At 35.0% G+C, this 25,119-nt stretch overlaps 1 protein-coding gene across 15 annotated transcripts in view; it reads right to left on the reverse strand.

Moving 5' to 3' along the window:
- PDE1A (phosphodiesterase 1A) overlaps nucleotides 1–25,119 on the reverse strand; it is a 341,764-nt gene that overhangs the window by 43,412 nt on the left and 273,233 nt on the right. For all 15 annotated transcript variants that reach the window (XM_070241384.1, XM_070241386.1, XM_070241387.1 and 12 more), the window contains 4 exons: nucleotides 22,440–22,540; nucleotides 14,510–14,635; nucleotides 11,260–11,361; nucleotides 11,032–11,152 (listed from right to left, as the gene is read on the reverse strand). In XM_070241384.1, the coding sequence (XP_070097485.1) occupies nucleotides 11,032–11,152; nucleotides 11,260–11,361; nucleotides 14,510–14,635; nucleotides 22,440–22,540 (450 nt within the window). The remainder of the gene's footprint in view (nucleotides 1–11,031; nucleotides 11,153–11,259; nucleotides 11,362–14,509; nucleotides 14,636–22,439; nucleotides 22,541–25,119) is intronic.

Consider the following 25,119-nt stretch of genomic DNA (forward strand, 5'->3'; position numbering starts at 1 on the left):
TGTCATGATTTAGAGAAAATAGGGAATAAGGATTTCTGTGACCTTGCCTTCCTCATTCCCCTAGAGAATGACAACATCCATTCCATTTGGAATTAATATTTATACCTGGCTTAAGGGAGAGATGCAAGGGAATTATTAGTGCCATTAGCCTTGGAGTCACAAGACACAGAGTTGAATCACTGCTGTTCAGTAGGCTGTCTCTGTTACTCCAGACACATGACAGCCTTTGCTGAAATGGGTTCTCTTCATCTGCTACCTAACTTGGTGATTTAGGTTTACTCATTTTAGGAATAAAGACATAATAGTATCCACCTAATAGAATTATCCTGAGGTTATCTAAGATAATTTACGTGAAGTCTAAGGACAGTGCCTAATATTTGGTAAATAGACATTAAATATTAGCTAATAAGAATTATAATTCATAATATCAAAAATACAGAGCTTTGCAAATTAAAGGTATTTATGACATCTAATGCCTATCTTGGACGGTGTTAAACCACAGAAAAAAGAATTAGTACTTAATTTAACATGTAATGGAGAGTATTGGCTTGTTTTCCCTCTTTTTTTCTAGCAAGGAATTGACATGACAGGAATTACACGTTTGAAAGATTAATTTGCCATCAGTGTGGGAGATAGCTTGGGGTAAGTTAAAGATGACTCTTGGGCTTCAAATCTAAATGAAGAAGAGTCTGTAGCCCACTAAGAGAAATCAGATGACCTGGATGAGGGTTAAATTTAAAGAATATTATGGATTTGATTTTTAACATGTTGAGAATAAGATGCAAGAATATTACTAAAAGTTTGCATTAAACTATAAATAAGGGGCTGACCCAGTGGCATAGTGGTTATGTCCATGTGCTCCACTTCGGCAGCCCAGGGTTCACAGGTTGTATCCTGGGCATGGATCTAGCATCACTTGTCAAGCCACACTGTGGTGGCATCCCACATAAAATAGAAGAAGATTGGCATAGATGTTAGCTCAGTGACAATCTTCCTCAAGCAAAAAGAGGAAAATTGGCAACAGATGTTAGCTCAGGGCCAATCTTCCTCACCAAAAAATAGAGAGAGAAAGAGAGATAGATATAAATATATAAATACAGATATAAAAATAATAATATTACTATTGTAAAATTAAAGCTTCTCATAGACTTCATGGGAAATGTGATATTTAGGATACTTATTTGATCTATGCAGATACAACTGATTGGTTTTATTGATCAAGGGACTGCTATCTGATATTTTAGTATGTGTATTTTTATACTATATGATATAAATTCTTTGACCCCAAAATGATCCTTTGGGCCTGAAAAAGGCATTGTGATGATCTACTTTCTGTAAGTTAAATTTTATAGAATGCTGGATGCAACATTTTCGTACAAGACGACTCGGGCATTTGACAGATACATGCAGGGTCAACCTTCCTACAGATAGAGTGAGAAATTTTATGTTCTACTTGCTTCTTGTACTCAACAACTGATTTAGAATATTAAATTTCACTGCTAAAGCAATTGAATGCTAAAGTGCATTAATTATTTAATTTATCTATAAATATTTCAAAGTGTTATTTATTCTTTAGGGTGAATAAAGGACATGAGTGCAAGATTAGTAAGGGGCCCTGTAGCCAGAATATGAGGGAATCAGAAACCCAGTAGGACAAGGAGGGTGCTGCTGAGGGGGAGGGAAAGATATGCAGAGAGAGTCAGGAGCCCTGAGGATAAGTTTGATAAACTCTACAATTGTGCTTACTCTATCCCTGAACGGGGAACATTTACTTTCCATCAAGATGAAATCAGGGGTCAAAAGCAACAGCCATTGTGCAAGTCAACTGGTTTTATATTCTTCTTGCAGGCTGTGCTTTCATTTGAGGTTGCTGCCTTCAGGAGGCCAAAAACATACCTTTAAAAGTAAATAATAACACATATGTTCTGGCGTATTGAAATATACAAGTGGTTGGAGCAAAAATATAGGGTCCTAAGGCCACTAGACTCAATTAATTAACCAACCACTCAATTATGCCCCTGGATCTCGGCATCTCTTCTTGGAGATGAGCCTGTGGGTAGAGAAGTGGAGAAAGTGGCTCTATCAACATGGAACCACAGGCAGCCTGCCCAGTTGGTGCCTGTCCTAGCAATTCCCTTGGAAGCTGTTGAGGTTTCTTCTCTGAAAGGCGATGACAAAGACCTGGTGATTGTTTTTATGCTTTCCTAATGGGGTGAAATGCTCAGATAGCTGTCAACAAGGTGTCAAATTCAGTGACTCAGCATATTTTTTTTCTCCTTTGCATTTTCTCTGAAGCCAAAACAGTTCCTATAGTTTTAAAGAAGTGAAGAAGATAGGAAAGGGCGAAGTGCAGAAGTCTTGAGAAACCTCTTGCATTGAAACCTCAGTTTTAATCACAGACGCAACATCGACAGCAAACACACAAGAAGCTCCTGATCACAGGCTTGGGGCCACTATAAGGCCGAGGGTAGAAGTGGAGGACCCACCAGTTCTACAGGGGAATTGAATTGAGGGGGTGGGGAAGAGGCACCAGTTTGGCCTTCTTTGCATAACTTATTTAAGGGATTTAGGCCATCTAATTACCTTCCTTCCTTCCTACTAAAAAGGGATGCTTCTAAATTCTAAGAAAGCCACAAGACTCTTTAAATGTTTATGATTATTATAACTAACACACTCACTTTCAGTAAAATTTATGATACGGTATAATTGTACTTTTGTGACTGTTATAAATATTTTATGGATCAGTACCCCCTGTGCAATCAATGTTTACAATACTTTAATGCCTCTTAAAATTATAAGCTTTGATTTTTTACATTTTAAGTTATTATCCCGGTTCATAGCTACAGTTCTTTACATTTATGAAGGGTTTTTTTTTTTTGTTGTATCTATGATTTTTAATGTCAGATCCTTGGCAGAGAATGTACTAACTAAATACATGTGTGTTACTATGGGAAATATAATTTATTTTGAAATAACACACTTTATACTACTTCTAGCAACGTTGAAGAAAATAGAGGGGCTGATTGTACATAATTTGGGGTAAAACGACCATTTGACCTTCCTTTCTAGATAACTTGCATTTCCAATTATTTGTTTCTCCTTGACTGACAAAGTAATACTAATTGGTAAATGTAGATTTTGTTCTGATATAGGTATTTTTTTATGTGTTACAAAACAACTAGTTGAAGAAGGGAAAAATTCACTTAGTTACTAGATTCACATAGTATAAAATATGAACACATTTTAATGGAAGTGACTATGTTTTAAAAATTTAATTGTATTACCTTCTTGTTATCTTGCTAACCTAACAAGTTCAAGAAAAGAGTAAGAAGCAAAAAGCTGTCTTTCTTTACTAATGGTTATTTTCTTGGCTGGTACCTCCATCTCTGATTCCTCAGTCCTATCAGTCATAATTGAAATGAATGGAGCATCTTCTGAATCCACCCATTACGGTCAGAGGGCAGAGGGAACTGTGTTGACCTGTGCAAACACTTGAAGAGAAGGCATTAACTGTATTGATGACTATCACAAACATGCTGTGAAACATGCCATAGTGATGAGGACTGGCTTTACCTCCTTTACCATCAGCTGCTTACTCGAGAGTCAGAAATGAGAGTTTCCCAGGACTGCAAATTCTAGATACAATTCTAATCTCTTCTGGCTACAATTTCTCATGGCTTCAGAAGGTGCACCTAAAGCAGTTACACCAAGGATTGGGGTAACATTGATGAGATTTTTAAGGATGATACAAATAACTTGGTCTACATTGGTTTGTCCTCCAAAAATACACTGTGTCTTAAAAACTCAATGTCTACTTAAGCCCATTTGTTAGATAAAATGAACTTGGTAGACAAATTAATAAGAAATTGATTCAGAAGTCAACACATCCCCAAATTTCTCTGGATTTTTCTGAAACATTAATTCATATCTATATATGGATATACATATATAACTTATATGTATATATGTTTGTATATATTTATGTACATACACATATGCACACACATATATTTTCTTGTTGCTCTTGAAAGTTCTAAAAATCAGCTCTTTCCTTTGAATACTTTTTCTTATTTTTTGAGTTTATAATCCAGTTTCCAGTTTTGTTTAAAATCTATTGAAAGAATTCAAAGTCTAGTGCTATATTATCCAGAGCAAAAGGGAAAATGCTTCTCTTAATTTGCTACTTTTTAAACCTCAGGGTTGTGTTGGGAATGTGTGTTTTTAAAATTGTGCCCAGATCCTTCAAAGCTCAGCTTTACGTGACTATCAACTAACCAAACATGTCATAATCAATGGCTCTCTGATACTTTGCCTTGGAAAAATACAAAGCTTAAAATAGACAAGTAAGATTACAAACAATACCAATTCCTCACATTTGTATCATGTTTACAGTGTGAAAAGATCTCTCACATTCATTCTATCATTTTGTTTCTCACAACCATCCTGGGGAGAAGGCAGAATGGGTATTAATTCCTCCTTATAGATAAGAAGGTGAAGACACACATATCCACCTCTGCTGGAAAGATGGAAGGCAAGAGTTTCCACTGGGGTTTCTGAAGCCAACTCCAGCTGCCTCTTATTTTGCATTGGGCTGCTTATGCTTGCCCAATATACACAAAATACTTTCTTTAACAGGAAACACAAATGTTTACATTTTTACTGCAGCTGAGGGCAGTGATGAGTTCTGGGCAGACATTGTCTGATTTGCCTCAAATTCTCTAGCACAGCCAGTGGATCACATGACACACTATTTCGATTCTTAGTACATTCTGAAGAAATTAAGAAATATATTTTCAAAGTCCTTTATAATAGTGCTGCTTTGACTGAGATGAAAAACCCCGGTTATCTTGGGTAGATCCACAGCAAGAAGGTATTTATCAGTTCCATGGGTTCTACGAAGTGATAGTTACCGGTGGTTATTTGAGGATGAGCAAGAATAGGAAAAAACATGGAAAAACTGTTGCAGTCCTGCCAATTTCTAGGACATCTTCTTAGATGCACAGATCCAGTTAAACAGCTTATGTCAAATACATTCAGAGCAAAGCATACACCAAAGAATTTCAGATTCCTTGCAGTATCCACTTCCAAAATGTGTGCTAAAATATGTGCTATGGCTAAGAATAAGTAAGGATACTGGGAGAGTCATTTAGTTAGTTGAACGCATGAAAAAATTTTACCTGTTGGAGTCAAAGCCATATTTTAGTATGGCTTATAAAGATAAACTTGCTGTGCTTATAAAACGTATGTATTGAGTACAAACTCACTTGTTTTGACTTTTAACTCTATGTTCTCCTGTTTCGCTAAATATGTTTCTGAAGGGAATTTGAAAGTCATTTACTTTTAAAAATCCAGAGACCGAGAAATGTAAGATTCCATTTTTAAAAAGTCTTATATTAATTTATCATGATCTGAGAGAATTTCCATAGTTGAAGAGATGAGGCCATGCCGGCAGAGATAGTTTGATTTTGTAGTAGCCCATATTAACAAATATACTTGACTCTCCTTTGGGCTGTAAATATCCTGCCTTGTATGTTAAAGTCATTCAGGCACAGACTGTCACTTCTGAACATTTTAGGGTTACATAAATGCCTATCACTGCCCACCAAGAGTCCTGTTAAAACAAACAAACAGACAAACAAACAAACAAATAAATAAAAATCTGACACCTTCTTATTCTAAACAACATAATCTGGAAAATGCAGATGACAAACCATCCCGAGTATCACGGTGCTAAACCTCTTCCAAGGCTTGACCTTTTGCGTTGGGTGTATTTCAATCTCTAATATTCAGATATGTGAGTCACTGTTTACCAGGCACTGAGGATGACAGAGGAGCTAAATAGCCTTACGGAACAATTTCCCTCTACCCTGAAATTCAGATTTCAAATATCACTGTACGCTGGAAGTTTCATCATTAGTACACACCACCTTTCGAGTAAATTCAAAAATAAGGTGATGAACTTCAAAAACATATGGACTCAATTTCATTGAATTTATTACTCTCATGATTCTGTCAGATATTCTTTGTCTGGTTTGAAACCAATAGAAGAGCGGGATAATACAAGCCGTGATATTATTTAGAGATCTAACTGTAATTTTCAAGAATCTCTGGAATTTATCAGAGATTTTTTTAACAGTGATTTTTTTAAAGTTCTTTATTTAAGTCATCGATGAAGTACCTTCATTCTGATAAATTCTTTTTTAAATCAAGGTAAAATTTATGTACAAATCTTAGCTGTATAATTTACACACTTGTGTAACTAACACTCAATCATGATACCCACAGAACACTTTCATCACCCTGAGAAAGTTCCTTTAACCTCTTCTAGTGAATTCCACCCTGTACAGGCACCCATTGTTCAGATTTCAATCACCATAGTTTAATTTTGCCGGTTTGTGAACTTCATATAAATGGACTCATACAGTATGCATTCTCTGAGATTTATTGTTGTTTGTATTGTTAGTCCATTTTTATTGCATAAAATTCCATTGTATGATTATACCACGATTTATTTATTCAGTTCCATTTTTGATGCACATTTGGACTATTTCTAATGTTGAGCAATCATAAGAAATACTGTTATGACTACTCCTATATAAGACATTTGATGGACATAGCACTAATTTACCGGGAATATATACTTATACCCATAGAACATGCTGGGTCATAGGGGAGATTAAGTTTAACTTTAGTTGATACTAACCAGTAGTTTTCCAGATGAGTTGTAATGACTTATACTCCCACCAGCAATGCCTGATACTTCCAGTTGCTTCACATCCTCACTGACACTTAAATTATCAGTCCTTTCAATTTTAGCCCTTCTGGTGTGGATATAGTGGTATCTCATTATGTTTTTAATTTGCAATTCTTTGATAAGTAATGATAATGAGCATAATTGTATGTACTTATTACCCACTTGTGTATTTTCTTTTATGAGGTATCTGATCAAATTGGGCTGATTTTCTTTTTATTAGTGACTTGCCGGAGCTCTTTACGCAATCTGGGAACAAGCCCTTGGACGGATATTTGTAGCATAAATATTTTCTGTCAGTCTATGGCTTGCCTTTTCTTAATGGTATCTTTGGGAGAGTCGAAGTTTTGAATTTTGCTTTTGTCCACTTTACCAGTTTTTTCTTTTATAGGTAATACTTTATGTGTCTTCTTTAAGAAATATTTGCCTGCCCCCAAGATTAGAGTGATATTCTCCTGGGTTTTTCTCTAGAAACTTATAGTTTTAGGTTTTGTGTTAAGCCTGTGGTCAACCCTGAATTAATTTTTATATATGTTACAGGTAGTGAACAAGGTTCTTTTTCATACATTTAATAAGTGTTGTTCCATTGCCATTTGTGGACTTTCCTTTCCCCAATTAGCTGTTTTGGTGCTTTTGTAGAAAATCAAATGGCCATCTAGGTATGGGACTTTTTCTAGGATCACTATTCTATTTTATTGATCTATTTGCCTTGCCCTGTGTCAATACATATTGACTTGATTACTGTAGCTTTGTCCCAAGTTGTATAATAAGGAAGTACAAGTCCTCCAACTTTCTTAGTCTTTTTCAAAATTGCTTTGGCTATTTTAGATTCTTACATTTCTATGTAGATTTCAGGATCAACTTTTCTTTAAACTTCTACAAAGAACCCTGTTACAATTTTTGATAAGATTAAGTATATTAACCAGTTTTGAAAGAACTGACCACCTAGCAATATTGAATCTTTCAATCTACTAACATATTATAACTCTCCATTTATATAGGTCTTTAAAATTTTTCTCAACAGTATTCTGTGGTTTTCAGTATCAAAGTTTCACATGCATTTAATTCATATATTCCCAAATATTATATTATTTTATGCTATTATAAATAATATTGTTTTTAAAATGTCATTTTAAATTGTTTGCTGCTGGCATACAGAAATACAATTGATCCTACAATCCTGATGAACTCATTATCAGTTCTAGTAGCTTTTTACAGATTCTTTCCTTTAAGATTTTCTATGTAGATGCTCATGTTTTTGCAAATGAAGACAGTTTTATTTATCTTTATCCAATCTGTTCTTTATTTTTTCATTACCTTATTGTACTGGCCAGAACATCAAATGCAATGTCGAATAGAAGTAGTCAGAGTAATATCCTAATCTCAGCATGAAAGTGTTCCATATTTTACCATGAAGTGTTGTTAACTCTACACACCTTTACCAGGTTGAGAGAGGTCTTCTATTCGTAGTTGGCTGAGTTTTTTAAATTAATGTCTTTTGAATTTTGTCAAATGTTTTTTTGCATCTATTGAGATGCTAATGAGGATCTTTCTCCTTTTTTTCTCTTAATATGGTAAATTATCTTAAATTATTTTTGAATATTAAACCAACTCAGGTCATGATATGTACTCTTTTGCTATGTTGCTGGGTTGGACTTGCCAGTATTTTAAGGAATTTTCCATCTAGGTTCATGACAGATATGGATGTGTAATTTTCTTTACTTGCAAAGTCTGTCAGGTTTTGTCAGGGGTTATACTGACAATTTTCCTTCTTCTTCTATGTCTTGAAATAATTTGTGTAAGACTGGCTTGATTTCTTCCTGAAAAGTTTGGGAGAATTTACCATCTCTCAGTTGAACTGAGAATTGAAGGGAGAATTAAGAATTGAAGCCATCTAAGCCTGGAGTTTCTTTATGAGAAGAGTTTAAACTACAAATTCAATGTTTAAAAACAGGTATATGGATATTCAGATTACAATTTTTTTCTTGGGTCTGTTCTGATAATTTATGTCTTTCAAAGAATTTGGTAATTTCATCTAAATTATCAAATTTATTGGCCTAAATTATGCATAATATTCCTTATCCTTTTGCTCTAAAAGATCTATAGTGATATCTCCTCTTTCATTTATAATTCATGGAGATTTTTCTCTTTTTGATCCTGCCAGTAATTTTATTATTTTTTCAGAAAACCAACTGTTGTCTTCATTAATTTTTATTATTGCTTATCTTTATTTTATTCCACTAATTTCTGCTTTTATATTTATTACCTCCTTCTGTAAACTTATTTTTATTTAATTTTCTTAACTTCTAGTTTATAAGGTGGAAATATAGATAACTGATTTATACCTTTGTTCTTTTCTAATATAAGCATTTAAAGCTATAACATTTCATTTAAGCATTGCTTTAGCTGTAGCCCACAAATCTTCTTATGCTGTGTTTTCATGATCACTCAATTTAAAATATTTTAAAATTTCTTCTTAAACTGAGAAAAGTCATTTTATGTCTTCATGCTTCTGTTATTTATCTCTAATATGAGGGGTTGTTCTTAAAGATCTTGAAGGTCTCTTTAGATTTACCATTTTTTGGTTAGTGATTGGTTGACTATATAAAATTATAATTTTTAATAGGCCATAGCATGCAGTTGGCCTTTAAAATTGGATAGATTTTAACATTTGGTCTTTTTTTTTTAGCACAAAAAGTATTAAAACATTTTTTTAAAACTATTTTAAATATGAAAATAGTTGAATTTGGAAGATGCTACTCAGTAACTTCCTCTGGGTCTATGAAATGAAATTTCGAAGTGAAACTATACATCAATATCCATTGACAATGGGAGACAGAAACAAGAGTCATCCAAATATAGTAACATAGTTGGTCTTTATATCTTCAGAACGGGTATAAAATCAATAATGAAACCTTAAAAATAAAGAATACAGAGAAATCAAATAATCTGAAAATACAGAAATAAAAGAAGAGCTTCTCTAAGAGAGACTGTGGTATAATAAAGAATACATCTGATCTTCGTCCTTGGTTCCTGGCATAGAGCATCAAAAACCCGTGGAATTTATCTGAGTGATAAGGAGAATCTTTGTCACACTAACTATGTGACTCATGGCAGACCTCCCTACATAGCTTCAAGATGGTAGCTGGTCACCAGAAAGACCAACCATATGATTAGAGGGTTGTAACTTTGGGCTAGCCTGATCTCCTGGGAGGGGAGGGGTGATGGAGATTGAGTTCAGTCCCATGGCCAATGATTTAATCAGTCATGCTTATGTAATGAAACTCTCATAAAATCTCTGGACACCAGAGCTCAGTGGCACTTCCTGGTTGGCAAACACATTGATGTGCCAGGAAGGTGACACATCCTGAATCTATGGGGAGAGAGCATGGAAGCTCCATGTATGAGACCCTTCCAGATCTTGTCCTATGCACTTCTTCATTTGGCTGTTCCTGAGTTGCATTCTTTAAAATAAAACTATAATTGTAAGTACAGTGCTCTTTTGAGTTCTTTGAGTCATTCTAGCAAATTATCAAACATGAGGAGGGTCAGGGGAACCCCTGAATTTGTAACCAATGATCAGAAGTGCTGGTATCCTGGAGCCCTACTTGGGGCTGGTATCTGAAGTGAAGCCAGTCTTGTGGAAGATTGAGCCCTTGAACTGTGGGATCTGATGCTAACTCTGGGTGGTTAGCATTACAACTGCATTGTAGTAACTCAGGTGGAAACAGAAACAGAGCAGGGACACTATAGAGAAAAAAATGTATACTTGTGGTAGAGACCATGGCCATTCCCCATATCCAGACTCACTTTTTCACATAATAACAGATTGTTAGTTAGGTAAGTGTCCACCCAGCTAAAAACTATATTTCTCAGCCTCCTTTGCAACTATTGATAGATGACTAAATTCTAACCGACAAGATGTATGCAGAAGTGTTGTTTATCCTCCCCTTCCCCTTTTTATAATGAAAGCTATCTGCTGTCTCTGCTCTAGCATTTTGCCTCTTAGCAGCAGATAATTCTAATTTGTTTCTCTCTTTCTGGAGAGCGGCATCTGAGATCTGAGACTTGACTCTCTCTAAAACATGTCTTATACTACGTAGGATCATTTAATACATTTACCTGAAAGATTAATAAGTTCTGCCTAAAGTCCCAAGAATTTGTTGTGACCAGTTGATAACGGTAAGTCACAAGCCCTGGATTCTGTACAGAAAAGGTGTATGTCAATATGCACAGTCACTGTTTCCAAAAACATTTGCACAAAGGGTCAAAAGAAGCACCTGTAGGAAAAACTCCTCCATCAGGGCCATGGTCCACCGGTAGTGCAGCTGCCAGGACTTGGCTGGGTGGCTGATGTCTGCTGCATGGAGAATCAGGGACATGGTTTTGGCTCTGTCAATCCTGCCAAACCAAGGACATGCTCAAATTATCAGAACAAAGTAACCAATTACAGCCTTTTCGGAGTCTAAGTCCACGGAACTTTAACACGACAAACGAAAATAACCTACCCTTCAGGCTGCTGCAAACTGTTTCTTATATTTTTAATTTGCTGGAAGTGCCCCGACATGTCTGTTGACAAAACCATTTCAATCACTAGGTTCCGAAGATCCCTGTGGAGTCATTAAAAGGAGAAAGGTTCATTCGGCCCTTTATTGTTCTCAAGCGGTACATTTCTCTAAATATCTCTCATCACCTTTTCTTTTTCTAAATGGATATGAGTACAAAAGGCATTACTTTTTAAATGTAAAAGAGCTCCCAGAAGTTTGACATTATTTCACCCTTTAACTCTTTGGGCTTTAGGAAGTTGCCAGGAGAGTGATCTGTGAATGATGCCATTTACCATCTCCCCTTACAGAACAGGATGCTTTCCCCGCCACACCCACAACCCACCCTCAATCATAATTCCTAAATATTGGGGTTTTTTATCTGAAAGGATCCTAGCCAATTTTAAAGAAAAACTATTCCAAATGCAGAATTTGCTGCTAATAAAAGCACTTGTTGCTTCAGTGTGTTTTCAGCCAGGCAGTGTTCTAGGTGCTTTTATATGAGACAGCATGATCATTTGCCGCTAGAGGAGCTTGAGTTGTTTGTCCAGTCACATGGCTAGTTCACAGCAGAGACAAGATCCAACCCCAAGCCTTCTCACTCCCAAAGCTGACACGCAGACCACTCCACTGTGCCAAGCTTCCATCTCAGGAGCCCCAGCAAACCCAAGACATTAGAGTGAGTGGGGATTCTCTGTTTAAGCTTTTGGGACCCTGATCCTACATGTCATAGACAGAGCCATTCATACTATTGAACTGTTAACCAAGATGCTGTAAATCTGGTGACCACATCATAGAGCCTGTGCATGAATAACTCATTCTCACACTAGGCAGGAGATAAGTCACCCTGGCAAAGGCTTGCACACTCTACAATTCATTGCTTGCTCAGTACAGGTAGGTAAAAAAGTCACTTAACACTAGAAATCATTCTATTTTCATTCTGTGGCGTGGCCAGTAGAGTAAGCTAAATTAAAAGTGTGTGGTGAACTTGAATTATGACCTTGTGTCAAAGATATTTTACCTAAAGATGGCCTGATCAAATGATTTGTTTTTAAAACAACCACATATCGGAGGTTCTTGCTGAAATTTATGAGTGCTGAAAATTGGATTTTTAGATGGGGGCTGTGAGAAATCAATATGCTGATTATTGTTCATGATATTGGATAGCTTGCTTAGAATACTTTTAGCCAAATATTAAGGAAATGGAAGCTATTAAAGAGAATTAATAAAATTGTTCTCAATTACAATTTTTCTCTGACATAGAGAGACACATATTACAATAGCAACTGATCCAAAATATTTGGTCTCAAAAGTTCTATGAAATCTATAAAATTTAATAAACACATTGTGCTTTGCAGATAAGTGATCAGTAAATGCTAGATATTATCTATAATCAACTAATAATATATCAATAAACTAGGCAAAATAGTGCACAAAGGGAATGTTACTTTATTCATGAATTTCTCTTGCCAAAACATTTTAATTATTGCATTTATGGCTAATAAGGTACTTTAAGAAATAAACAGATATGCAAACAGAAAACCTAGAATTCTTTGAAAAAACTATCTGTATTTTAATTCTTGGTAAAACATCATCAAGTTTATACTAGCAAATAGATCTTTTGCAGCTTTTTGAAAACAGTATTCGATCTATTAAATCCTACAGTCTACATAATATTATAGCGTTTGCTAAAACAACTCTATAAAAACATTCAATTAGGATAACTCTCAGAAGTTACGGTATAGAAACTTACAAAACATTACAGGAACAAATTATTAGAATGAAATATTAACGATTTTAAAGAACAAAGTGTAATGGGAAAAAAATCACACTGAAATAGCAGTGGAATCAACTTTGAGAAAAGGTTAATTAAAAGGAATAAAAATAAAAATTATTGTTATAAATGTTACCTCTGGGGATGAGAATCACTGATGAAGAAATAAATTAATACTCTAGATGTAATCAATCACTCAGTCTCTGGGACCTGAGGAGGTCCCTCCAGACTTGTGCCCCTGCCTCTACCTTTGCCCTGCTCTTCTCCACATAGACCCACGGCGATCAATTTTAAATCCCTTTACATTTAGATTCTGGCCTTCCTAGGGTGGAAACTCTCTTGGGCTATTATCTCCTGCAGAATAAAATGAAAGGCCTGAACCAGGTTCCCAAAACAAGCGCCTCCTTTCTCCCACCCGAGAGCTTTTCCTACAGTGGTGAAAAGTGAGCCCATATTGTTTCACAGTTGCACAGTGGCCTTGAAAAACTAGGAAGCTTGAAAAACCACAAGAAATGAGGGCTTGTTTTAAACTCTAAATTAACTTTTTATTTTTATTTGTTTTAAGGCCATTCTTGATCCCAAGTTGCTTCTTTTCTTTGAACATTTCTTTTTACCTTGATTTAAAAAAAAAACAAACTTTGATCTTTGCCTTTGAATGGAAATATTTTCAGCCCATTAACGGACTTTTAACAAGAACATACTTACACTAAAATATTTCTATATTTATCTGAAATTCATGTTTAACTGGACATCTTGTATTTTTATTTGCTAAATCTGGTAACCCTATAATCAAATGAAGGGGATGACGATGACCATCGAAGCATCAAGAATTGGAGGAAAGGTCATGCTGAGTGGCGGGGGTGCATCTTGTTATTTTTCCCTATATGGCAACATGCATCACCATTCCATGTAATTTTTTTTAAGCAGACAGATGCATTGGAGAAACATGTAAGATTTCCCTCTGTACCTGGGTCATTTTAGTATATTATATTTGTAATGTTTTTTCCCCAAATAGTGAATTCTTTGTTTATTAGAAAAGCTTAACTCCACATATAGAAAAGTTATTTATGATGGAATCAGTATGACACTAAAATTTTGAACTTCTGTGGGAGCATATATTGGTACATTTGAGCAAAGCTCCATTCCAGAGAGTATGTAAGTATGTTTCTCAAGGTAATTGTTGTGTGGTGTGTGTTCTTATGGATTGGCTATGGTGCATAAACATGTTGAATTGGCCTGGAGATAGTTCCACTCTATCTAACAGAGCCTGGCCCCTGAACAAAGTCTAGGTACTAATCCTTCTCAGAGTCATCCAGTCAAGGGGAACTGAGTCTGTAGTGTGAGCAAGGGATTGACTTTCATCTGTTTTCTTCACTTTAAATCATATAATTTAAGTTTTCCCTGAGATTAAAATTTCCTCTAGGTTTCCTCTGAACTCACCTCCAGTCATCTTTGGATAAATTTATCAAGACATTCATTTCTTCTTCTTGCATAAGTCGATAAGCTGCACTCACATGGTGATTCTCAAGGACAGAGCGATCGTTATACAAAATGGCAACATCTGACCTAAGAATTAAAAACAAAATGTCCAGTAGAGGATTTCTTTAGGCTACATGAGTGTCTAATAAAAATATTCAAGTCACAAGACATCTCCTCAGTAAAAGTATTATAAGTGAACACCTAAACTTACGGAAGTACTTAGTTTCCTTCTTTTTACTGTATGATCATTTTTAAAAGATAGACTTTATTTTTAGAGCAGTTTTAGGTTCACAGCAAAATTGAGCAAAAGTTACAGAGATTTGCCATATACCCCTTTGGCCCCACACATGCATAGCCTCCCCCATTATCAACATCCCCACCACAGTGGTACATTTGTTACAATTGATGGATCTACATTGAACATCATTATTGCCCAGAGTTCATGGCTTACATTAGGGTTCATTCTTGATGGTATACATTCTATGGGTTTAGGCAAATGTATAATGATATGTATCTACCATTATAGTATCATACGAGTATTTTTGCTACCCTAGAAATCCTCTGTGTTCTGCCAATTCTTCCCTCCCACTCCGTTAATCCCTGGTAACCAATGATCTGTTTGTTATCTCCATAGTTTTGCCTTTTCTAGAATGTCATATAGTTGGAATCGTATAGTACGTAGCCTTTTCAGACTGGCTTCTTACACTTAGTAATATGCATACAAGGTTCTTCCATGTCTTTTTATGGCTTGATAGCTCGATTCTTTTGAGCTCTGAATAATATTCCATTGTCTGGATGTATCACAGTTTGTTTATCCATTCACCTACTGAATGACATCTTGGTTGCTTCTAAGTTTTGGCAATTGTAAATAAAGCTGCTGTAAACATCCATGTGCAGCTTTTCGGGTGGACATAAGTTTTCAACTTCTTTGGGTAAATACCAAGGAGTGTGATTGCTGGATCATATGGTAAGAGCATGTTTAGTTTTATAAGGAACTACCCAACTGTCTCCCAAAGTAGCTATAATATTTTGCATTCCCACCAGCAATGCATGAGAGTTCCTGTTGTTCCATATCCTCAGTAGCATTTGGTGTTGTCAGTGTTCCAGTTTTTAGTGGCCATTCTAATAGATGTGAGTGATATTTCTTTATTTAATTTGCATTTGCCTGATGAAATATAATGTTGAGCATCTTTTCATATGCTAATTTGCCACGTGTATAGCTTCTTGGTGAGGCATCTGTTAAGTTCCATTTTTTACTCAGGTTGTTTGTTTTCTTATTGTTGAGTTTTAAAAGTTCTTTGTATATTTTGCACAAGTCTTTTTCATATGTATCTTTTGCAAATATTTTCTCCCACTCTGTAACTAGTCTTCTAATTCTTTTGATATTGCCTTTCACAAAGCATAAATTTTTAATTTTAATGAAGTTCTGTTTACCAATTATTCCTTTCATGAATTGTGCCTGGTGTTGTACCTAAAAAGTCACTGCAATACCCAAGATATTCTAGCTATGTTATCTTCTAGGAGTTCTATAGTTTTGCACTTTACATTTAGGTCTATTATCAATTTCAGTTAATTTTTGTGAAGAGTTTAAGGTCTGCATCTAGATTCACTTTTTGGCATGTGGATGCCCAATTGTTCCAGCACCATTTGTTGAAAAGATTATCGTTGCTCCATTGTGTTGCCTTTGCTCCTTTGTCAAATGAGTTGACCCTATTTATGTAAGTGTGTTTCTGGGCTCTCTGTTCTATTCCCTTGGCCTATTTGTCTACTCTTTTGCCAATACCACATTGGCTTGATTACTGTAACTTGATAGCAGGTCTTGCAGTTGGATAGTGTCAATTCTCCAAATTCGTTCACCTTCCATATTGAGTTGGCTGTTCTGGGTCTTTTGCTTCTCCATATAAACTTTAAATCTGTTTATCAGTATCCACAAATTAACTTTCTGGGAGTTTTATCGGGACTGCATTGAATCTACAGATCAAGTTGAGAAGAACTGACATCTTGACAATATCAAGTCCTCTTATCCATGAACATGGAATATCTCTCCATTTATTTAGTTGTTCTCTGAATTCATTTATCAGAGTTTTGTAGTTTTCCTCAAATACATCTTATACATATTCTGTTAGATTTATACCTAAGTATTTCAATATTTTTGATGCTAATGTAAATGATATTGTGATTTTTTGTTGTTGTTCTTGTTGTTTGTTTGGGGTTTTTTTGAGGAAGATTAGCCCTAAGCTAACATCTGCTGCCAATCCTCCTTTTTTTGCTAAGGAAGGCTGTCCCTGAGCTAACATCCTTTCCCATCTTCCTCTATTTTATGTGGGACCCCTGTCACAGCATGGCATGACAAGTGGTGCATAGGTCTGTACCCGGGATTTAAACCAAGAAATTCCAGGCCGTCAAAGTGGAACATGAGAACTTAACTGCTGTGCCACCAGGCTGGCCCCATGTATTGTGATTTTAATTTCAAATTCCACTTGTTCATTGTTTGTATATAGGAAAGTGACTGGCACTTGTATATTAACCTTGTATTCTGCAAACTTGCTGTCATGTCATCTGCAAACAAAGACAGTTTTATGTCTTTCATCCCAATCTGTATACCTTTTGTTTATTTTTCTTGTCTTATTGCATTAGTTAGGACTTCTAGTATGATGTTGAAAAGCAGTAGTGAGAGGGGACATCCTTTCCTTATGCCTGATCTTAGCAGGAAACTTCAAGTTTCTCCCTATTGAGTATGATGTTAGCTGTAGGTTTTTGCAGATATTGTTGAAAGATCCTCAACCTTTTCCAGGTAGAGGCAGTTCCCCTTTATTCCTAATTTACTGAGTAATTTTTATCACGAATGCATGTTGGATTTTGTCAAATGCTTTTTCTGCATCTTGATATGATCATGTGATTTTTCTTCTTTAGCTTGTTGACATGTTGGATTACCTTAACTGATTTTTGAATGTTGAGGCTGGGAATACATCCCACTTGGTAGTGGTGCTTAGTTTCCTTCTAATTCTTATAGTTTAAATGTGTTTATGCCCTTTCCTTTCAATTTGCAATCCAGATACCTATCAGATAATCTAGATACGCCAAAGAGAGAAAAAAAATTACCTAACATTCTCATTCAATCTGTGAACGAATCAATCCTTCTGTATCCATTCCAGATAGTTGATTACTACCTCTGGCCCCTTGGACTAAAATTACTTTGGGTAGAGGGCAGAGGTGATAATGAAAATCATTTGGTCAATTTATGATTCTAGTTTTTTCTCTTTTTGTAATATTGTGATTCAATTTGAATATTATATGTCTTCTATCATTAAATTAAATTGGGAAAACCTTTTTTTTAAACAAAACTTGGAATGTATGTTCCATTATCAATTTATAATGGACATTATATTTTAAAATCATGAATTCATCAAGGGAAGGTTTTTATTTCTCACCTATCTGTATTTCATATCATTTGATCATCAAATAAACTACTTCAAGTTGCGTTGTTGAATTTGGTAATCTAGAATAAAGTGTGAAATATTCCAAAGAGTCTCAGATGTGCATAATGGAGTCCTTGCCTCTTCTTCCCCTACCCTCTTAGGTTGCCAGATCATTTTGCAAGTGTGGAATGGAAGCAGAGCCACTATGTTCAATGTATTAAAATGGTGGACTCACCCATATAAATTGGGAGTTTGGAGGTAGATAACAAATGTAGCAAAAGGAAATCCAAGTTGAAACCTGTAGCATCTTTGCTGCCATTTCCCCCAACACTCATGCTTCTCTCACTTTTTCTTCCTCCTTGTAGATACACTCTGTCAGAACTAAAACTGCCTCACTAAGACTTACTGTTTCTGGCTTGTCAGTAGGTAGAGACCTAGTATAACCTAGCACTGACCTTACCACTGAATGTTTACTAAAGAATAGACAGGACAAATAAAAGGAGGAATTAAAGAAATCTGGCTTTTGTTGCAAGCAACCTATTTGAGATATGTATCAAATACTTGGCCAGATAAACTGAGCTTGATTATTAACCTAACATAAGAAAAATGACCTGATAGGTAGAATAATTACTTCCTCTTCTGTCTTTAGCACTATCATAAAAGTGGAATAACATATGTAGTTAGCTAATAGCACATATCTCCAAAATAGATTTTCTTTTAATAATCTCAGCCATGGCCTACAAATTCCTAAACCAATCATCATAGGTAAATAAACAGAAAACTGAACTAGGAAAGCATACATGAAATCCTTATTTAAGAGAGAATTAAATAGATCTTGTCCAAGTATCTCCAGAAGTTCACTGAGATCACAGAAAAACTGATGTGCAAATTACATATCAATTGTTTCATATGACCTCGAATCTAGACATGGCAGTTTTGCCAGAGTTATTACATGATATGGCTCCAAGTATCACTGCTTCTTCCTTTCAGCAACAAACAAAGATGTGTTTTTGAACAAGATTTAATTGTAGCAAAGTATGCATGATGTTGTCTCATAAATTCAATAGGATACTGAGAATACGGCATGGTCTTAATGTATGAGATGGTCTTTGCTAAGAAAAGAACAAAACTCTAAGCAACATTCAGTATCCATGGCAACATGTAGCTCGGCATTTTCTTTTCACAAAGAAGAAATTATTTCCATTTATTTACACTTTCAAGTATTACATGAAGTATAATGTCTGTATTGAACTCAAATCTAGCCTCATACTATGTTCTAAATTATTTTTCAGTCATTTTGCATTGTCTAGTAAATCGGTTTTCATATTTGAAAAGTACTCTAAATCCAAGTAACAATGAATAATATAAAATACAATAGAATTATTGATATCAGTGTCATAAGACCTTATTTCTCCTTGGAAAAATGTGAAGCCCATAGTGAGAATCTGAAAAAGCATGTTATGTTGTTGCATTTGTGGTCATTACAACTTTTTTTGTTTACAGAATTTTCAAGTTCTTGTAGAATTAATCCATTAAATAATTGAGACTGGTAGACAATTTATGAGAACATAAGTAAAATACTAGACCTTTTTTCCCATTTTTATACAGTTTCTTAAAATAAAGTTGGGAAAAAAATGAATTTTGCTTCTTCTCTTCCTCCCTCTCCTTTTCCTTCCCCTCCTCCTTCTCTTCCTCTTCCTTTTTCTTTTTCTACTTCTTCTCTTCTCCCTCATCCTTCTTTTCCACCATCTCATTCTCCTTCTCTGTGGTCCAAAGTATAAGTAAATTAAGACTCTTCCTCCAGTTGTAAATGACTGGTAAAGGAGAAAGCTAGAATTGATGATCTGACACTGCTGCTGCAGAAGCCCAGTCCATTGGCTTCACTTGTCAAAGTAGCAAGAACAGGAAGTATTCATTGGTAACAAATCACTTGCTCCCTTCTCCAACTCTGAAAACTGTTATCCTATACAGGGCCCAGCTCAGTAATCAAGTGTTGCTAATTAAAATCTCATTCATTATGGATTCATTGGATATAGAAAAGCCTTCGATAAACACAGTCTACCTTTCCTTTGATGTTTAGCGCAAATAAAAACAAAACAACTCCCTATACTCTGCCAATGTGTAGGTTAATAACATCCCTGCCACACAACCAGACTTCAAGGTCTTCCTTTCCCCTTCATGCTCTGTCAATCTGAGGGACTCTGGGAATAGACTGAATGCCTTCCCCAATATTTCATTGTTTGAATTTCAACTCTTCATCTGTCTCCATGATGGGGTCATCATTTCTAAGCCCATTCCATTTCAGTGTATAAAAGATTGGAACTAGCACGCATCTGTCTCTGGCCATGGAAGCAGCGTTAACTAGACTGAATTGAGAGTGAGTGTGCCTCTTCTCGGGTTCTCAATCCTGCCACAGCCATGAGCAGACTATATTCATATAGATAGGTTACTTCACCTCTTCTGATCTTTATTTTCTATTCTTAGACTACGAAGCTTGGACCAGATGATCCATAATGTGAATTTCAGTCATTTTATGGTCTCTTGAAACTCTAAAACATCTAATACTTTAGTAACATATTTCTATGTTCCCCACATTTCCCATAGTTGGAAAATCAGTTGTTAGAAATATTTCTATTAAAAACAAATGAGCCGATCACACAAAAACTTGCATGTGAATGTTTATAGAAGCTTTATTTATAATGGTCAAAACTTGGAAGCAACCAAGATATCCTTCAATAGAATAAGTGAACAAACTGTGGTGCATTCATAAAATGGAATATTGTTCAGCAATGAACAAAAATGAGCTATCAAGCCATGAAAAGACATAGAGGAACCTTAAATGTATATTACTAAGTGAAAGAAACCAGTCTGAAAAGGCTTCATATTGTATTATTTCAAATATATGACATTTTGGAAAAGGTAAAACTACAGAGACATTAACATTTACCTGGTCACCACAGGTAAAGAGGGAGGGAGCGAAGAAAGTAAAGGTAACAGACAGGGACTTTTAGAGCAGTGAAACTATCGTGTATGATATTATAATAATGGATACATGGCGTTATACATTTGTAAAATTCACACAATGTATAACACAAAGAGTAAATCCTAATGTAAGCTATGAACTTTAGTTAATAATTTTGTATTAATATTGGTTCATTAACTGTAACAAATGTACCACACTGATGCAAGATATTAACAACAGGGGATACTGTGGGGTGGGGAGGGAGTATATGGGAACTCTGTACTTTCTGTGTAATTTTTCTGTAAACTTAAATCTGCTCTAAGAAATAAAATCTATCAATTAAAAAAACAAATAAAAAATAACTAGGCTTAATTTTCCCTCCACAAGAACACAGATTTCTACAGTAGTTCCAAAGGGACATCAGTCTCTCAACTTACATCTCCATCTTAAGCATCTCTGACTAGTGAAAGACATATAGAAATTTCAGGAATCTGTGCATATAAAGTCAGTTGGATCCTGATGGGTCAGACCAAATTCTACCTCCCCGGCACTGAGATCTCTGTGCAACCAAAAAGAGCTTAGGGTATCTTCCCTGTTAGGAACTGAATAGAGTTCCCCCAAAATTCATATGTTGAAGTCCTAACCCCCATTACGTTAGAATGTGGTTGTATTTGTAAATAAGGCCTTTAAAGAGGTAATTAAGGTTAATGAAGTCATAATGGTGGGACTGTAATCCAATGTGACCAGTGTCCTTATAAGAAGAGGAAGAGACACCAGGGATGCTCACATACAGAGAAAAGGCCATGTGAGGACACAGCAAGAAGGTGGCCGTCTGCAAGCCAAGGAGAGAGGCCTCAGGAGAAACCAAATCTGCTGGCACTTTGATCTTGGACTTCTAGTCTCCAGAACTGTCAGAAAAGTTCTGTTATTTAAACCACTTAATGTCTGGTATTTTGTGAAGACAGCCCTAGCAAATCAATATACCTCCACTCTGATGTTTTAATTCTAATAATTGCCATTATCACCATTATTAAAAAATCTCATATTCCAATTATTTTAAATTTAATGCTTCACGCTAACCTGGAAATAAGACTTCTTTGATTTTTAGATTTTTTCAGAAGTGCGTTTTATTATGTTCAAACACAAAATGACACCAAACTCATGCCTTAAACAATATCTCGCAAAATTTTTCTCAGTGGGTAAATGTCTGAGTTCAGAGTGTAAGTTTCAGGCAGAGAGAAATTATCTTGCACATTTTTATGTTCTTTAAATAGCTAAATATGCCACCAAATACATGAGATTCCTGATAAACAATAGTTGATTAACATAAGTGTTTGCAGCTTAAGAAATTTTGCTAAAATCCATTAAACCTATTCTTATTAGATATCTTCATTAATATTTTTAAATCCTCTTAAAAACAAATCATATGCAGGAAAATAAATTTCAAGTTTTAACTTGAAGTTAAACCAGTTTTTGTACCCTCAGAAACTCATTGCTTTATCTAACTTACCTTGTCTGAATATGAAAGTTGTTTGTGGTTCCTGTATGCTCGTAATCATGAATGGCAGCGGCAAAGACCATTGCTAAAATTTCCAGTTCAGTGAGCCAGTGCTAGTAAATTAAAGAAAAATTCCATCATATTTAGAAAGCAGAGGTCATGTTGTCTTTCTACAAAAAAGATTTTCAGTACACCCAATATAAGTAATCATACAAAATTGTTTTTACTGATTTTAAATTTTTTTTTCTTCCTATTTCACTTCCATTAGTAGTTGTGTTTAATGGGTGCTTAATGAGGTCAACGATTGTTTCATGGCTTGTAAGATCAATATCCAGACATTATAATTCTCCTTGTTAATTGGAAAAGGAGTAATTTGTGATGATTTTAAAAGTAACCCTGACTGGATTTTAAATTCACAGACTTACCAATTTGGGTTCTCATGAAATCACTCACAATTTAGTGATTTTTGACATACAGTTCATACATCATTTAAATGTCTTTTAGCTCAATGTTTGTAAAAGACTTTACTATGAGAAAATTTTCCATCTCAGAGTTGAAAATATTCACTTTGCTCATTAGAGAAACTGAACTTAGTTTTTATATTTAAAGATTTAGAAGTTTCCAAGAATTTACTGAATTTGCTATTCATAACACATACATTCTATGTGCAATTAAACTTAATAACATTGAAAGAATAAATGCTTTCACATGAAATCTAGACCTCCTGCTTAATATACATTGATCTGTTTTGTTATCAATTGAATGGTTTAACAAAATTTCTCTACTCTTATTAGGTAATTCAATAGTTTCTTCATCACTCACTTTTTGCATAACACTTTTACTGCACTGTCCAATATAATAACCACATATGAGTATTTAAATTAAAAATACATAAAGTCAAGTAAAATTAAGTTCACTTTCCCAGTCACAGTAGCCACATTTTCAGCTACTCAATAATCACATGTAGCAAGTGGTTACCATATAGAACAGTGCAGATAAAAAGCATTTCCATCATCACAGACAGTTCTATTGGCCAGAGCTACAAGTAGGTGGCTTGATTCTAAGAATGGAGGATCCAAAATGATATGGAACTTATTCTTAGTGGTTTTATTCCATACACTTGAAACAATTAAAGACCTTGCACAAAGCAACAGAAAAATATAACATAAACTACATGCATACTTGATAAAAGATCACAGAATAAAGGTGCAGTAGAAGGGTAGATGGAGAAGATGCCTATTTGGTGGCAGGAGATCTTGGAAAAAGGATGGACAAAGATTGGTAGCTAAATGCACGGTTACAACTGTTGAATCTCACAGTTTCCAAAAGCAAGGTCTTAAGGTCTTATTAATCTTTGCTCCTTTCACATAACCTATCATGGTATTTGGTACATAGCAGGAACTTAAGATTTGTCTATTAAATTGAATTTCACCAGTTTTGTATTAGGAAGAGGTTTGAGAAGTAGTGGAAAGAGATTGTGGAATCAGACAAATCCTGGTTTTAAATCTTTGTTAATCCTCAAGCAAGTAAGTTATTTACCCTCTCAGCCACAGTTCCCATGAAAATAGAATTAGTGATCATTCCTCTGTGGCTTTTAAAAGAAGTTTAAAGTTAATATATGCACTGTGCTTATCACAAGTCTGGTTATATAGTAAATACCGAATAAATGGCATTTTACTGAACTGATTACCTTAAATACATTGATTAAGGCATTGAATCTGGAAAATAATAGTGAGCTAACACATCTTTAGTGATTGCAATTCAAGAATAAATGCCTCACAGTTGGATTAGAAGCAGAAATGATTTTCAGAACCAAAGGGAGTTGATATAACTGGCTGTCCCGTGCTTATAGATGCATTTAATTGTGAATCACTAAAAGGAAGAAACTGACCTTATTAAAGGCCTGTATTATAGGCTGAAGTGGGACGGAGCCTCCAATGTCCCCAGTGAGACTCTTGAATTAAACACCATGAAATGAATAGCAATTGAAGTTAAACCAGTTTTTGTACCCTCAGAAACTCATTGCTTTGTTAAAGAAAATTGTTCCTAGAAAAAAATCGCCCATTTTCTTAAGCACTTCCTGTTGCTTATATTCAAGATTCATAGATTTAACTGTGATTTTTAAAAATGCAATGTTCAATATCTAGTACAATAATATAGAATACAAAGCTGAAATTGTAAAAAAAATTTAAATTATGAAATTAGATATGGATTTTAATTATAGATGATCTAAGTATTTAAAATTATTATCTTCATAGCTGTCAAAATTTTTAATATGCTTCCTGTTTTTAGTCTCATTAACCCCTGCCTCCCATAAATAGGATTCCTCCATGAATCCCTCTTATTTATTGCCACACTATAATCTTAATAATTAAGTTTACATTATAAAGTAGTTTAGGAAGAGAGAAGCACTAAACTTTAACACTTAATTGAAAAATGCGACTATTTTATATTAGTTAAAGTAGAATTTTAGGTTGATTTTTTAGCTCCTTAGTTGCTGATTCATTTTATGCTGGTGTCCAATGAGAATTCTAACTCAGAAAATGGATGCTTAAATTCATAGATTTTGTAAATGATTCATGATGATAAGCCAGAGAGAATGAGACTAAACCATATCACTCTTCTCAACCAAAACAGTGCTCAGTACGTAACCTGGGTTCTTCTGACTCCTAATGGGCAGAAATAACGGGTT

Source organism: Equus caballus, chromosome 18, assembly GCF_041296265.1.
Source record: "Equus caballus isolate H_3958 breed thoroughbred chromosome 18, TB-T2T, whole genome shotgun sequence".
NCBI lineage: Eukaryota > Metazoa > Chordata > Mammalia > Perissodactyla > Equidae > Equus > Equus caballus.